General features: G+C 39.1%; 1 protein-coding gene across 1 annotated transcript; it reads left to right on the top strand.

The window, feature by feature from the left end:
* The first annotated feature begins 248 nt into the window (after window positions 1–248).
* Window positions 249–10,832, top strand: LOC137274291 (zinc finger protein 585A-like). The gene is made up of 2 exons (XM_067807424.1): window positions 249–303; window positions 3,752–10,832. The coding sequence occupies exon 2, from the start codon at window positions 3,826–3,828 to the stop codon at window positions 7,351–7,353; it is 3,528 nt and encodes a 1,175-aa protein (XP_067663525.1). The 5' UTR covers window positions 249–303; window positions 3,752–3,825; the 3' UTR covers window positions 7,354–10,832.
* Window positions 10,833–14,118: the final 3,286 nt, after the last annotated feature.

Below are 14,118 nucleotides of genomic sequence, written 5' to 3'. Positions count from 1 at the left end.
AATGGTGGAATTAATTGTGTTGTTATGTTTAAATAATAATTGAAACACTAATTAGTACATGCATCTTACAGCTACTTGCAAATTATTAGCCACAACATTTACATGTTCCTTATCAGTTGCCAGCCCACAAGTATATGAAACCTGTTCATGGGCAAGCCGATAAGCGTGGATAATCCTCTCGACGAAATCTCTGCTCTGGGTAACCGTAGCCAAGAGGACAGTCACATACCAGTCACATTACCTCCCTTGGCTCAAGATGGCGGTCGGTGAAGTCGCAGCCTCAGACGTGGTCTCGGTATGGAGGTAATTTGAGTTGAGCGTCCCCTCTACAGCTTTGGCTTGTTAAATCAACATAACTGTTTCACGTGCATGTGTAGGTCCTCTACAAGCAAACTGATTGCCAAAATTCTCGTGGCGATAAGCTGTTTTCGGTTGAAGTTGCGGGATGTGACACGGGCGCACACCTCGGTGGAGTGCGACCTCATTATTCGGCCCGACCACTTCAGGGTGAGACGGGAGGTCGCACCATGCATGCGTGTCACCATGGAATGTTACACTCAAGAGGGAATGTGTTTTTGATAACGCAGGTTTCATTGTATTATGTCATTGTTTTGAAAGATTTTATTCAGCTTCAGCAAGACAAACTTTCAAACTTCTTCATTGTATTTTGAACGCTATGAATGACAGGTCGCCGAGCGTGTTTGGCAGTGTGCTGGGATTACAGTCGCCCAGCAAAGAGGGGTAGCGACGCTTGCAAAGGCATGCGTGTCTTGAAAAAAAATACACTAAGTAAGAGAATTTTGTATTACCCTAGTGGCGATGTTTGCCATCGTGTTTTATGCACTTATAATATGAATCCGGAACGTGAGACCATCTTACAGCCAGCCTTGACATAAAACTCAGACAATTTCTGAGAAATATGTTTTTGAGGGCCTGTGAGTTGCCTTGCTACTGCGTTGTGTGCAACCTGTAAACAAATTAGGAATCATAATTTTTGTGAGTGTATTATGTCAGTATCGATAAAACCAGATAAAACAAACTCTGATAAAACAAAGGCAGGTTTTAAAACTGTTGATGCATCAAGTGTGGAATTTTCCTGAAATGATTTTGATGTACAAAGCCAGTGTACACAAGATGAAAGTTAAATATTCTTTCACAGTTGATTATGTTCCTTCTTGTTGTGTATGAAAAAAAAACATCAACCTTTTTCAGAATTATTATTTATTACCTTGTGTATATAATATTTGCTTAAGAGAAAGGAAAAGGCATCAGGCAGTTGATGACTCAAGCATAGAGGTGGCATTGAGAAAAAGGAGACAGGAGTAATTGTATACCAGTAGTGTCAATACTCTCTAAATAAAAGCTGTTGTGAAGATTATTTATGTGTGACAACTGTTCATAGTTGTGCATATACACCCTTTAGCCCATGATTTTCAATAAGTTACATCCTGTTTTGGTTGCAGCTGCATTTTAGTTATGAGTATGGGATGTGCAGGAAGGACGATGGTGGTGAGATGTGTTTGCAAGAGCTTGTTCACATAAATCATGCTATATATTTAACTAATGCCAGTTTTTGTTTCATGTGTGACTTGAGATCACTTGCATTCAACATAAAACTGTGTATTTGTTTTGATTTTTGTTTTCTTTAGAGTGTGTTTACATTATCTGTCAAGCATACAACCAAACTGGAATATAGCCAGTGGATATTTTGACATGCTCTGCACATGTATGAGCAGAGCAAGTTAAAAATTAATGTGAAACCAATGAATTAGGTAGAGCTAATGAAGAGGTGACTGAATTTTAAAAAAATATATGAAGAAAAACAAGGAAACTACTCCATTATTCATATGAATAGTGTTGTCCTTGGAACTCTATGAAATCACCACTTTCACTATGCATCAAATATTTTGTTTTGTACCATGTCAGTTGTTTGTTTAGAGGTTTTACGAATCATCCAGTGTTTGTCACGTCTGAGGCACTTTCATTCAGTTGTGCTGAAACAAACAAAAACATTGTTTAGGATTTTATAATATTTTTTTATTTTTTTATTTTGACTTTTCTAAGATTGATGTACGTTAAATATGCATTTCATGAGAGACAACTGACTAATGAATCCATGATCAGGCAATGACCAGCATGATTACATTTATCAAGGGAGGTCAATTACTAAGCTATTGATAGTCAGACATACTATCAATACATCAATAGTTTTTCATTACTACCTTTGACTAATTGCTGTAGGAGACTTCATAGTCGCAATCCACTGATAGTTTGATGCATCATTACAGCGCTATTTTCACGTTTCAATCATATTGCTGAGTATAGTGACTAATTTCTATTTAGAAAGTGTATTGATACTAATGACTGTCTGTCATGGTATGTCAGGGATTTATCTTGACAAACTGGGGAAATAAACATTATTTTTATTTATTTCTTGGTATTAGGATTTTTAATCTCAAAATAGGGATGCTCTTGACATCTTATGTAACACGTATGTTATTTTCTATTGTCCCACTGAAAGTGAAATATACTGAGAGGCAATATAAATGCATATCAGGAATAAATGTCAGATATATTTATCATTTGTCCCAAAATTACATAGTAGTCATTATGACGGTACAGGAAATGGCACTGCAATGACTTGTGAACAGTTTGGCAATGTTTACAGGGTATTACAGATGGAACAATATCTTTGGGATTATTTCCCAAACTAGTGGTTTTGTCAAATGACACATTTCAATACCATATGTGTCCTTTTTGGACAGCCATGCAAGCCCAGAGTTTGCCTGGCACTGATAAGCACAAACTGAAGCGATTCCAAAGATGAATGACTACAATGTGCCAATGTGCCTTTGTGATGTCACGCGGGGCACTCCTTGACTTGGGTGGTCTTGGACACATCCTCTTGCCATGTGATGTCACTACCGATTGTCTGTTTGACTAGAAGTGATTAGCAACATCTCTCTGTGTTTGGCCAGCATCCAGCATTCCAATCGCTTGCTTCCTTTGGACGTTGGTCAGCCATGGCATCATGAATGTGAATGGTATCTATTTCTCAACCTGTGCTTTTATGGGATCTGAGTGTGTACATTGCACATGCACCATGGTTTTCTGTTCATCCAACTGCATTGTGATCGCAGTTGCGCTTGGGTGCGAGATGTCATGTCCCTGTGATTTGAAAACATGGGATTCAAACCTAAACATCAGAGCTGTGCAAACCCGTGAAGGTCCCGGGGTAGAATAGCCCTTCAGCAACCCATGGTTGCCATAAAAGGTGGCTATGCTTGTCGTAAGAGGCGACTAACGGGATCGGGTGGTCAGACTAGCTGACTTGGTTGACACATGTCATAGGTTCCCAATTGCGCAGATCGATGCTCATGTTGTTGATCACTGGATTGTCTGGTCCAGACTCAATTTTTTACAGACCGTCGCCATATAGTTGGAATATTGCTAAGTGCGACGTAAAACTAAACTCACTCACTCAGAGCTGTGCATTTCTTAACCATATGTATTCACCATATTGTAGTTTAGGAAACAGCAATATCTATGAAACAGACTTAGAGTAGAAAGTCCAATATGCGTTTTTAATGCCTCTCAGGATACATGCTCTGCAAAGCTTCAGCATGAGGTATATAACATCAATGATTGGTAATTCATAAGTTCCAATTTTTTAATGTTTTCTTACTAATGAAAAGAATGGCATGTGAAGGTAAAAAGAGCATTTTTTATTCATGTGATTGCTTTGTTGTAGGATATTCTGATGGCAAGCTTCAGCAGGATGAAGCCTACATGCCACTCTGAGTTGTCTCCCCTCAGTTTGTGACCATGCAGAAGAAAAGGGAGGAAGAGGAGGCTGCAATGGAAGACATGGTGGAAAGTAGTCATGGGCTTCCTGAAAACTGCAACAGTGAATCAAACGAAGAGCATGAGAATCCAAGAGCTGGTAAAATCAAAATGCGCCTCTTCAATGACAGTGGTAATGGATGGGGTATAAGCAACTCTGTTGGTCAAGGAAAAGAGGGCAAGCAGGATGAAGAGTCAGAAGTGGATGGGGATGAAGGCCCAAATCTGTCTCTGGTTGAAAAGGTGTCAATTCCATCTGTGGAGGATGAGAGATCCAATCCATCTATGGAGGGTGAGTCCAATCCATCTGTGGAGGATGAGGGATCAAATCAATCTGTGGAGGATGAGGGGTCCAGTCCATCCATGGCAGATGACTCACACCCTTGTGAGGTGGAGGATGCATCAGATCAATATGCAAACAGAAATTCTTCCGTTGAAGCTATAGATGACTCTGCTGATGAAGACGATGATAACTCTGCTGATGGCAATATGACCGACAATCCTGATGAGAGTGGCGAAGACATGGCAGATGAAGGCAAAGAAGATGATGAAGAGGACAATCTCCCAGTTCATTTTGGCAACATTGCTAACGGTGTAGAGGTATGTGGTGACTCAGTGAGTAACGATACAGACTACAGTCAGAAGACCACCACAGACAGCCAGTGTGGGAAGACTGAAGATGAAAGCACTTTGTCTCTTGTTGATGAGATAGCCAGCAGAAAGAGATCATCTGTTCATAAGAAGCTGGAAAATGTTTTTATGCGACTTAAGAGCAAGCAGATTGCTGCAGCTATTGCTGAATATGAGGGCACAGGTGGAGCCAACGAGAACTCTTTAGAGGTGTCATCTAGTGACAACGAGGGTAGGATATCTCCCATTGATCTACAGGAGATCACTGAAAATGGCTGCAGTGAGATGCTAGACGACAGTATCAACATCGAAAGCATTACCAAGTACCATCAGTTCAATGGGGCAGGCTACAATGATGGTGATGAGTACATGAATGATGCAGAAGACCAGGAGGTTTTAGCATCATGGTTGGATGAGGGCAAAATGGCAGATTATGATATGAACGAGGAGGATGGATTGAATAGGACTGGGAGCATGAATGGGCATCGGCTGCAGATTAAGACTGAACCAGGACTTGAGAGCTTCTCAAGCAGTAGTCTGAGGAAACAAAGGAAGAAATCCCTATTGAATGGGAGATACAAAAAGATTAAGACCGAGCCACTTGACTATGACTGGACGCCTAATATGGTGAATGGCAACCATGTGAAGGTAAAATCGGAGCCCATAGATGATGATGAGTGGAACTTTTCTCTGTCTGGATTAAAATCAGTCAAAAAGGAACCCATGGATGATGTGTGGGAGCCAAAGAACGAGAACCTTGTGAAGTGTAATCTGTGTGACATGGTGTTTTCCTACAATAGTGCATTGGTCAGGCACATGCGTGTTCACACTGGAGAAAGGCCTTTCAAATGCACTGAGTGTCCCAAGCAGTTTACAGAATCGAGTGGTTTGAGACGGCATCTGAGGACACACACCGGTGAGAAGCCACATGAATGCACAATGTGTGGAAAGGGATTTTCTGAGTCTGGCGGTCTTACACGCCACATGCGGACCCATACGGGTGAGAAGCCGTACACATGTGAACACTGTGACAAATGTTTTACAGAAGTCGGGGCCCTCAGACGCCATGAGATCACGCACCAGAACAGTCTGGAGAAACTGTTCAAAGTATTCTGTGATTTGTGTGGTAAAGGGTTTAATGACACCTCATCACTAACCAGACATAATCGCTGTCACACTGGCGAGAAGCCCTACAGTTGTTCAACATGCGGGAAATGTTTCTCTGAGAAAGGATCACTCGCTCGCCACATTCGTATTCATACTGGCGAGAAGCCATTCACATGTCAAGTCTGCCATAAACAGTTCATAGAATCAGGCTCCCTCCGTCGTCATATGCTCGTCCACACTGACAGGAGCAACATTCGATGTGAGCTGTGTGGCAAGGGATTCAACAAGATGCCAGCCCTCATCAAACACTACACCATCCATACAGGAGAGAGGCCTTACAAGTGCAGTTTTTGTAGAAAGTCATTCTTCGAGCACAGAGACTTGATACGCCACACACGTTCACACACTCAGGAACGTCCATTTATATGCAATGTGTGTGGTAAGGCTTTCTCCGAGAACTGTTCACTTGCTCGGCACAAACGTATACACTCCGGAGAGAAACCTTACAAGTGCAAAGAGTGCGGGAAAAGGTTTGTGGAGTCATGCGCACTGACAAGACACTCTCGTATACACAGCGGCCAAAAAGATTATGCCTGCTTCATATGTGGGAAGAGGTTTATAGACAGCAGTGCTCTCAAACGTCACATGACAACCCACACTGGTGAAAAGTCATACAAATGTGATGAATGTGGGAAATGTTTTTCGGACACAACAGGTTTGACTCGCCATAAGCGTATTCACACTGGTGAGCGTCCATACAAGTGCAACACATGTGACAAGGAGTTCCCGGACAGTCCTGGGCTTATCCGCCACATCCGGACACACACTGGAGAGAGACCATATAAATGCAAGTCCTGCAATAAAGCATTCACCGATTCCAGTTCCCTGAGTCGCCATGAAAGGACTCATGAAGACCGCACGTACAACTGTGGGGTTTGTCAGGAGGAGTTCAAGTCCTATGAGGAGCTCGTCCATCATGCAGAAGTCCATTTTGAGAAACTAGCTTGTGGTATATGTGGAAAATTATTCACTGTCTTATCAGCATTGAAAGATCATCTGAAGCTCCATTCTGGGGACAAAGTGTTCAAGTGTACAACGTGTGACAAGGAATTTTCACTGATGAGTTCACTTGAGCGACATATGCGTGTTCATACGGGTGAAAAGCCTTTTGGGTGTGAAATTTGTGGCAAGTCGTTTGCAGAATCCGGAGCTTTGGTTAGACATAAGAGGATACACACTGGAGAAAAGCCCCATAAGTGTGACATTTGCCTGAAAGGATTTGTTGACTCGAGTGCACTTTCTCGACATCGAAGGATACACTTGAACATACGGGAAGAGAAGTGTGACATCTGCGGTAAAGCTTTTGTGGACACTGGCGCAATGAGGCGTCACAGGAAAATACACACGGGGGACAAACGCCATGAATGCTTGACTTGTGGGAAACGATTCCTTGAAGCCAGCACATTGCGCCGACATGAACAGACCCACACGGGGGTCAAGCCCTACCACTGTCACATCTGCAACAAACAGTTCACCGAGAATTCCACACTCATCAGACATATTCGCACACATACAGGGGAGAAACCCTTCTCATGTGATATCTGCAATAAGACTTTCTCTGAGTCCGGAACACTAACGAAGCACAAGAAAATCCATGGTGTGGCTGAGAAGCAGTTTGAGTGTGGTCTTTGTGGGGAGGAGTTTGGTGGCTCAGAACTTCTCGTCGAGCACTTGAGTACTCATAATATGACAGTTGAAGGTGAATATTTGTGATACATTGGACCTTGCGTTGTTTTGTACATAATGGACTGATATTAATTTGAAAGTATTTACGTGTAACTGCATTAGGATGAACCATTGCATATCAGCATGAGTTTGTTTTAAAACTTTTATTTGTCACTGTAGGTTTTTGTTTTTTTATTACTTTGTGAACAAATACAATCGTAAATGTGTACTGAAGTGTGTGTACATGATATAGAAAGTATGAGAGATATGACATTTTTAACTGAGAGGTTATGCCAGTTTCTTTCATTACTTGGATCACAGATGTGCTGACTGAATTTGTTCGAGCAGAGTCCTTAATTTGAACTTGTAGTAGACGGAAAATAGAAATAATATTGCTACCATAGGAGCTGTTTAATTTTGCGTACAGGACAATTTCAAACAAAGATTTTCATTTTTTTTTCCATTTTGTTATCCAGCAAAAAACAAAACAATCTTGCAAGGATAAAATCTGCTCCTTTGGCTAGAAAGAACTATGGTCACTGGAAACACAAGAAAACTGTTATTATACCTTTTTGTGATTTTCTGAAGAAAATTGACTTGGTGCAGCTGTGATCCAAGTAAATTATTGAAGTTGTGCTTTATAGTTATGCATTAGATGTATTTTCAGAGTATATGCTCACCACAAAACTGTTCATTGATTTTGTTCTGTAAGCAATATATTTTCACACACAAGTTTTAGTGTTAGAAAGAATTGGCTGATGGAATGTCATTCAAAGTTTGGTAAGGTTTGCTCCCAATTAGATCTGTCTTAGGCCATTAGTAACTTTTAGTAAATTGTGTTCCCTTTTTTTAACTGCAATTGCTGTGGCTACAATATTGTGATGTCTCAATATTTTGGTCCTCTGTTACAGAATGTTTGCTTGTTCGTTTGAGGTGATATCTTTGTGGAAGTATGTTACCATATCCTTTGTTTTGACCCTTCCGTCTTGGGAAGAACAACCCAGTGTAAGACATACTCCTCAAACTTCATGTTTGGGTTTGGTTCTAACATTGTGTCTCATCATTATCTTTCTACTCTGAAACTGTATGTCATCTCATAAGGAACAATAAATGGAGTATAGCTGTGACCTTGATATTCCTGAAAGGTCTGCTACATGTACAGCTTCATGAATGATTGCACAGTATGAGTTCATTCCCAAAAATATTTCCCTCTCATTTGGAATATGAACATTGTCACAAATATGTATTTGGATAGACAGGTATGGTTATAGTGTGTGTATTCAGCACTGGAGATACAACGCCCGGGATTGGTGATGATGGTATATTTTTGTCCTATTTTTCTACTTAGGAGTTAAAAAATCCCATCACCGACGCCCGGGACAAATCACTTTTCATTTTAGGCAATCAAATGATGGTATCTTACTTGTCTGAGGCTACTAGATGTAGTCTGCTTATGGTTTCAAACTGCAAGTAAACATGGATTTCATTTCATATCTGCACAAAATGTAGCTTTTAAATTTTACAGTGATAATAAAGTAGAGTTACACATATCTCTGAGATGTAGATACATTGCCCCATTCAGGAAAAGTTTTTCTGATTTTGCTTGGAAAGCAAACAGGTATTTTCTAGTTTTGTAAAATTCTTGGTTTGGTTGATCTTTGTGAGAAATGCACTGAGAAATGGATGACTGGTGCTATCAGAACATGTTCAATAGGAAGACCCTGACATCCAAACAGCCATAATCTGTCCTTTGTCATACCTCAGGCAAACTTTACAGTTGGGAGGCACTAGCAGTGAAAGTCTGAAGGTATGAGGTGCAAGATCAGAGTTCTACATCTGAGTACCATTTAAATTTTGGAATGAAAAGCATAACATGTCAGAGCATTCGTTTTTTACAGCATAGAAACATAATTTTAGGAAATCTATGTTTATTGCTGTCTCGAATACATTGTCTTGATATTAATCATACTGAGAAATAGCCATCAGAATGTAATTTCAGAAATGTTGCTCCTTGTGCAACTCTGATCCTGCATCTGTTGGTACACAAGCAATAATGATGCCCTTGTGACTCTGTAACTCCATTTTTATTGTACATATGATTGTAGCTTGTTATTCTTTGTGCAATGTTTCTGTATATGCAACTTCATGAAATTACATTTCTAAATGTTACACTGAAACTCACTGCTTTCTACTGGGCAAATCTGAGCACATGGTTGAACCTGCAGTCAAAGGCCTTGCTGCCTGCTGTACAAAGTTCCGTCCCTGATTCATGTCTCTGACATGATCCAGATTCATCCCAAATATGGTCTTCATCTGTTGCAACCCAACCTGTGCTCATGTGCTTCTCAAAAACAATAAATGCCCATGATCCTGACCCCCAAATGGGCTTTTTCCCCCCACTGGGGATGGTGGGGTACCCTCGTGGTTAAAGCATTCGCCTGTCATGCAGAAGACACAGGTTTGATTCCCCATATGGGCACAATGTGTCAAGCCCATTTCTGGTCTCCCCTACCATGATATTGTTGGAATATTGCTAAAAGCAGCATAAAACTGAAATTACTCTCCCTCCTCATTGAACTGGCTTGTTATAGTGTACATGTTGTATTGTTCAAAATCAGATTTTAATGCTAGTCCCTAATTTTAGAAACTGATGTTTGTATTGATGCTGTGTGTGTTCTGTGTATATTAATGTGTTCAACAACTCCATGGATAACTGATGGATAACTGTGCTCAAGAGTTTATATCAAAGGTTTACCCCAAACATGTTTCACTGACTGTCTGCTGAATTCCTATACTATTGGGGGCATAATGAAGCGGCAATCCCTGGCCTAGCATAACTTTAGTCAGTCAACCCACTAGCCTGATGTGAAGTCCTGTTCAAAGTAGCATTAGACCCAACTCATTTTTCACCCTCGCACCTTGTAGAGAGCAGTGAGTTTCAGTGTTTTTGTGTAAATATCTCATCTCTATGCATAACATTGACCAAAAAAGTCCTGTATGTGAAGGCAATCTGTTTGTTTTTCTCTTTTTATACCAAGTCTATGTGAGTATGACTGATATATGTAAACAACCGATTTACCTCATGTACAGACATAAAGTGCTACCAGCGTTGCAACCCCCACAAATATCCAGACCATTTACCTCGGGCATGTGTGTAGTTCAAGATAGATGAGCATCTTTTTGTTCTTAATAGCTGATAGTGTACATTTTCTAGAGGGACAGTCCTGGACAGTTTGGTCTGTTTTCAGTCTATGTAGATGCTGTAGTCATTGCGTCAGTTTAAGCAAGACATTTTCTCTGTGTGAGTAAGGGAAGGTGAAACGGTACGCTCTTACCACTGAAAGGTACGAATTACTGTACATAGCCTTTGGTTTGGTTTGGTTTGGTTTGGTGTTTGCGACATGATCATAATGCAGAAAACTGACGTTACAAGTAAAAAATTGATAGCTTTTGACAGAATGATTTGATTACTAGACATTTTGGAAAATGTTTGAAAGGTTAATAAAATGATGGTACAAAAACGAAAATACTGAATTTTTGGATTGAATTACAGTATACAGAACCGAAGGCAAAATGCCATAGTACATGTATACCCTTTCACACCTAGAGTGTAGTACAACATAACTACTAAAGTGATATATACTACCAAACAATTGAATGTTTGTGTCTTGCTACAGAACAAGTGGACAATATATTGTTGGGTATGTTAATTATCCTCACATGAAGCCAAATATATTTGAGTTCCACAGCAATTTTAGCCACCGGTTTTATGCTAATACTTCCAATCAGTTGGACACTGAATATCCATTAAGTGGTATAAATCACAGAGTTGAAGCAGAGTGCAAATGTTGGAATGACTTGATGAGACAGTTTCCTAAGGTGTCTCCATTTTATTATGCATGGCCATGCCACATGTATGGTATTCCTGGCTGTTGTGCTTGTCTTCGTCAAGAAGCTCTTACAGAAAGTACAGTGTCCAGGTTACTATGGAATGGACCACTCACTCTGTAATTCTATGCAATGTGGCACTTCTTTGTCTCAGCAATACTAACAACAACACTGGGTCACATGTGAAAGGGTAGCATTGTCCTTTGACAGGATACGCTTCCTTTTACAGTTTGCAGACTTCTGCTGACCAATAGCTTGGGTAGGTTGAAATATATTTTCTTATACAACACATTTTTAATATCTCATCACGCCTCAAGCTATTTTTGTCAGTTTAACTGGAGATAAAATAAATGTGAATAATGTATAAAGTGTAAGTTGTAAGCATTTCAAAATTAATGTGTATATATGCACTTCTGAAAATGCTTGTTTCCGTTGCCAAAGAATGCATACAGTTCTCATTCAGAGAGTTGGAGATGCATGATTCTTCCAGTCTATTTAAAATGAAGTTTGACGAGTAACAGTACCTCATGAACAATTAATGTTTGATCAAATCATTAAACCAAATGATAAATAAATGTCATCATTGATCCATACAGTCAAGTTGAGATCTGTTGTGTCCTAAAATAACAAGTCAAGAGTATGTGAAAATGCTTCTGGATACAGGTAGTCAAGTGCTTGTATGTTCGTTTATCCAAGAACTTCAACATCCAGTAATCACCATTCCTTATACATGTATAAAAAATGGCATTTGTGTTTGGAAGGTAAGGAATTGACTTGAGTATTATTGCTTATCATCATTCAACAGCATTAATTGTGTTCATTACTGACCCAACATTCCTATTTGTCTGTTCATACTAGTATGGTATTTTAAATGTTTGAAATTAAATAAAACTTGAATTTTTTCAAGGTGTCTTGGATATGTTGCATAATTGAAACATTATCTCAAATGATTTTGTTTACAAAATCATTTTCCAAATGAGGAATATTCTGTAGAATATTTTAAGATTTGATAAGGTGTTCATCCTAATATGCATTAGGTGTTTATACTACTTAAATTTGATGGAAATATTTCATACTAAACAAATGATTGATGTATTATCTGGATGTCCAGCTAAGAGTGTCCATTCGGTGGCAATATTAAAATAAACAGAAATATTAAGGGCCCAATTCCACAAATTTATTTTTGCTCAAAGACCCATCATAAAGATTTGTGAATGTTAACTTGTGGAGATGCAATAATCATAGCACTAATATCAATTTGTGGAATGGAGACCAAGTTGAGTAGTATACTGAACTGCAAAAGAAATGCAACTCTGGGTGTTTGTGAAATTTTTAAAAATAGAAGACAGAAAAACATGCGCTCACTTTCATGAGATTTCATGTTTGAAACTTGTTTCTTTTTTGCTGTTCAGTATATATTTGTAACCACATAAGCAGAAAGTTTGTGATGAATATGGCATGTACTTATTTTTAGTCAGCATTGCATATTGTTACATCATATACGAAGGAGTGATACCCAGCATGTACAAGGTATACATCTCATAATGCATTTAATAGTCAATGTACATATCTAGCAGGTTCTACCAATCACTTTAGTTATTATCCAGATGTTTTAATGTATTACCTGTGCAACATCAATCATTGGATTTGCACCATAGCTCCTTCATTCTCAACATTGTATCATTTTTGCAGGCCATTTGTGTGTATACTAAGACCAATTAGTGTTTTGGTTTGCAGATTATATTCTAACCCATTCTTCAAAGTGATCTTAAGACGTTTATAACTGCCAGACTTTATCTTAGACATAGCTGGTCTATGATTCTATAACTTTGTGGAACTGGGCTAAGAGCCCCAGTGCTCAGACTTAATCAAAGACTTGTGGCAGTCTTAGCCGTTTGTTTTTCTAGGTTAAATTCTTAATAGATAATACAGTACATGCAAATATACAAATAAGCATAATTGTAACAACACTTTGTCTTGTCATCTTTCTTATGCAGGTTTTGAGAGTTTTGTCTACATGTCAAGATATGATTGGTCTGATCTTTGTAAACTTGGTTTCAAAGTTATGCTGTTTTTCAGTGTTTGAGATTACGATCATTTTATACGGGTTTCAGATTTCTGGCGTTTGACATTCATAATTCCTTCATTGGTTTCAAGTTTCTCTGAAATTTTCATAATTTAACACACAATGTTTCTACACAATGGAGCTATGGCCACTGCTTGAACAATTATGCATGTGTTCAGAAATTACATAGGTCCAGTGTGGAGAGCTGTTGCACAGACTATTAACATCAACATCTCTTGAGTCATTGTTGAGTTGCAAGCTCAGGGTAAGACAAGTTGACGTTCATGGTATCATCCCAGATTCATGTATCATTGCCAGTCATTGCCCAGACTACATCAGAGGTATTTTTGTGTATGATGATTGTATGATATGGTGTAGTTTGCGGTAGTTCTATATTCAGAGGAATAAACTTTATAATACTTTTACAGAAGATTTTTTTGTTGTCTTTGTCGACAAATGTTGAGATCTATAACCCAAATGCTGCAGAAGTATGTACTTGTGGAGGGAACACAAATTTTCATTACTTGTAACAGAATAATCTGAATCGTGAACATGAGAGTCAGATATAGGCTTCTCATTTGCACAGGAAGGCATAAACTACACTTACTCTGCAGTCTAAGTAAACTTCGTGTCAGTGTATTTCGTTACACTACACCACTGAGTCTAACAAAACCTAGTAGAAGGTCGCTTGAGGTAACATTTGAGCAATCAATGATAGTCCAATCAAATGCAAGACGGTTAAATAGATTTAACCAATCAGACAATGGCTACTATTTAGGGATCAGAGGGACTTTCAAAATATTCACCGACCCAGATCTCTCCACAAACAAAAATCAGCATATAACACAGTTATCTGACCT

Source organism: Haliotis asinina, chromosome 2 (assembly GCF_037392515.1).
Source record: "Haliotis asinina isolate JCU_RB_2024 chromosome 2, JCU_Hal_asi_v2, whole genome shotgun sequence".
Taxonomy (NCBI): domain Eukaryota; kingdom Metazoa; phylum Mollusca; class Gastropoda; order Lepetellida; family Haliotidae; genus Haliotis; species Haliotis asinina.
Note: the sequence above shows the minus strand (reverse complement) of the source record. Positions and strands in the feature narration are given on the sequence as shown.

Bases quoted from the DNA above. Each gene is read 5' to 3' on its own strand.
- LOC137274291 (XM_067807424.1), top strand. From the start codon at position 3,826: ATGCAGAAGAAAAGGGAGGAAGAGGAGGCTGCAATGGAAGACATGGTG.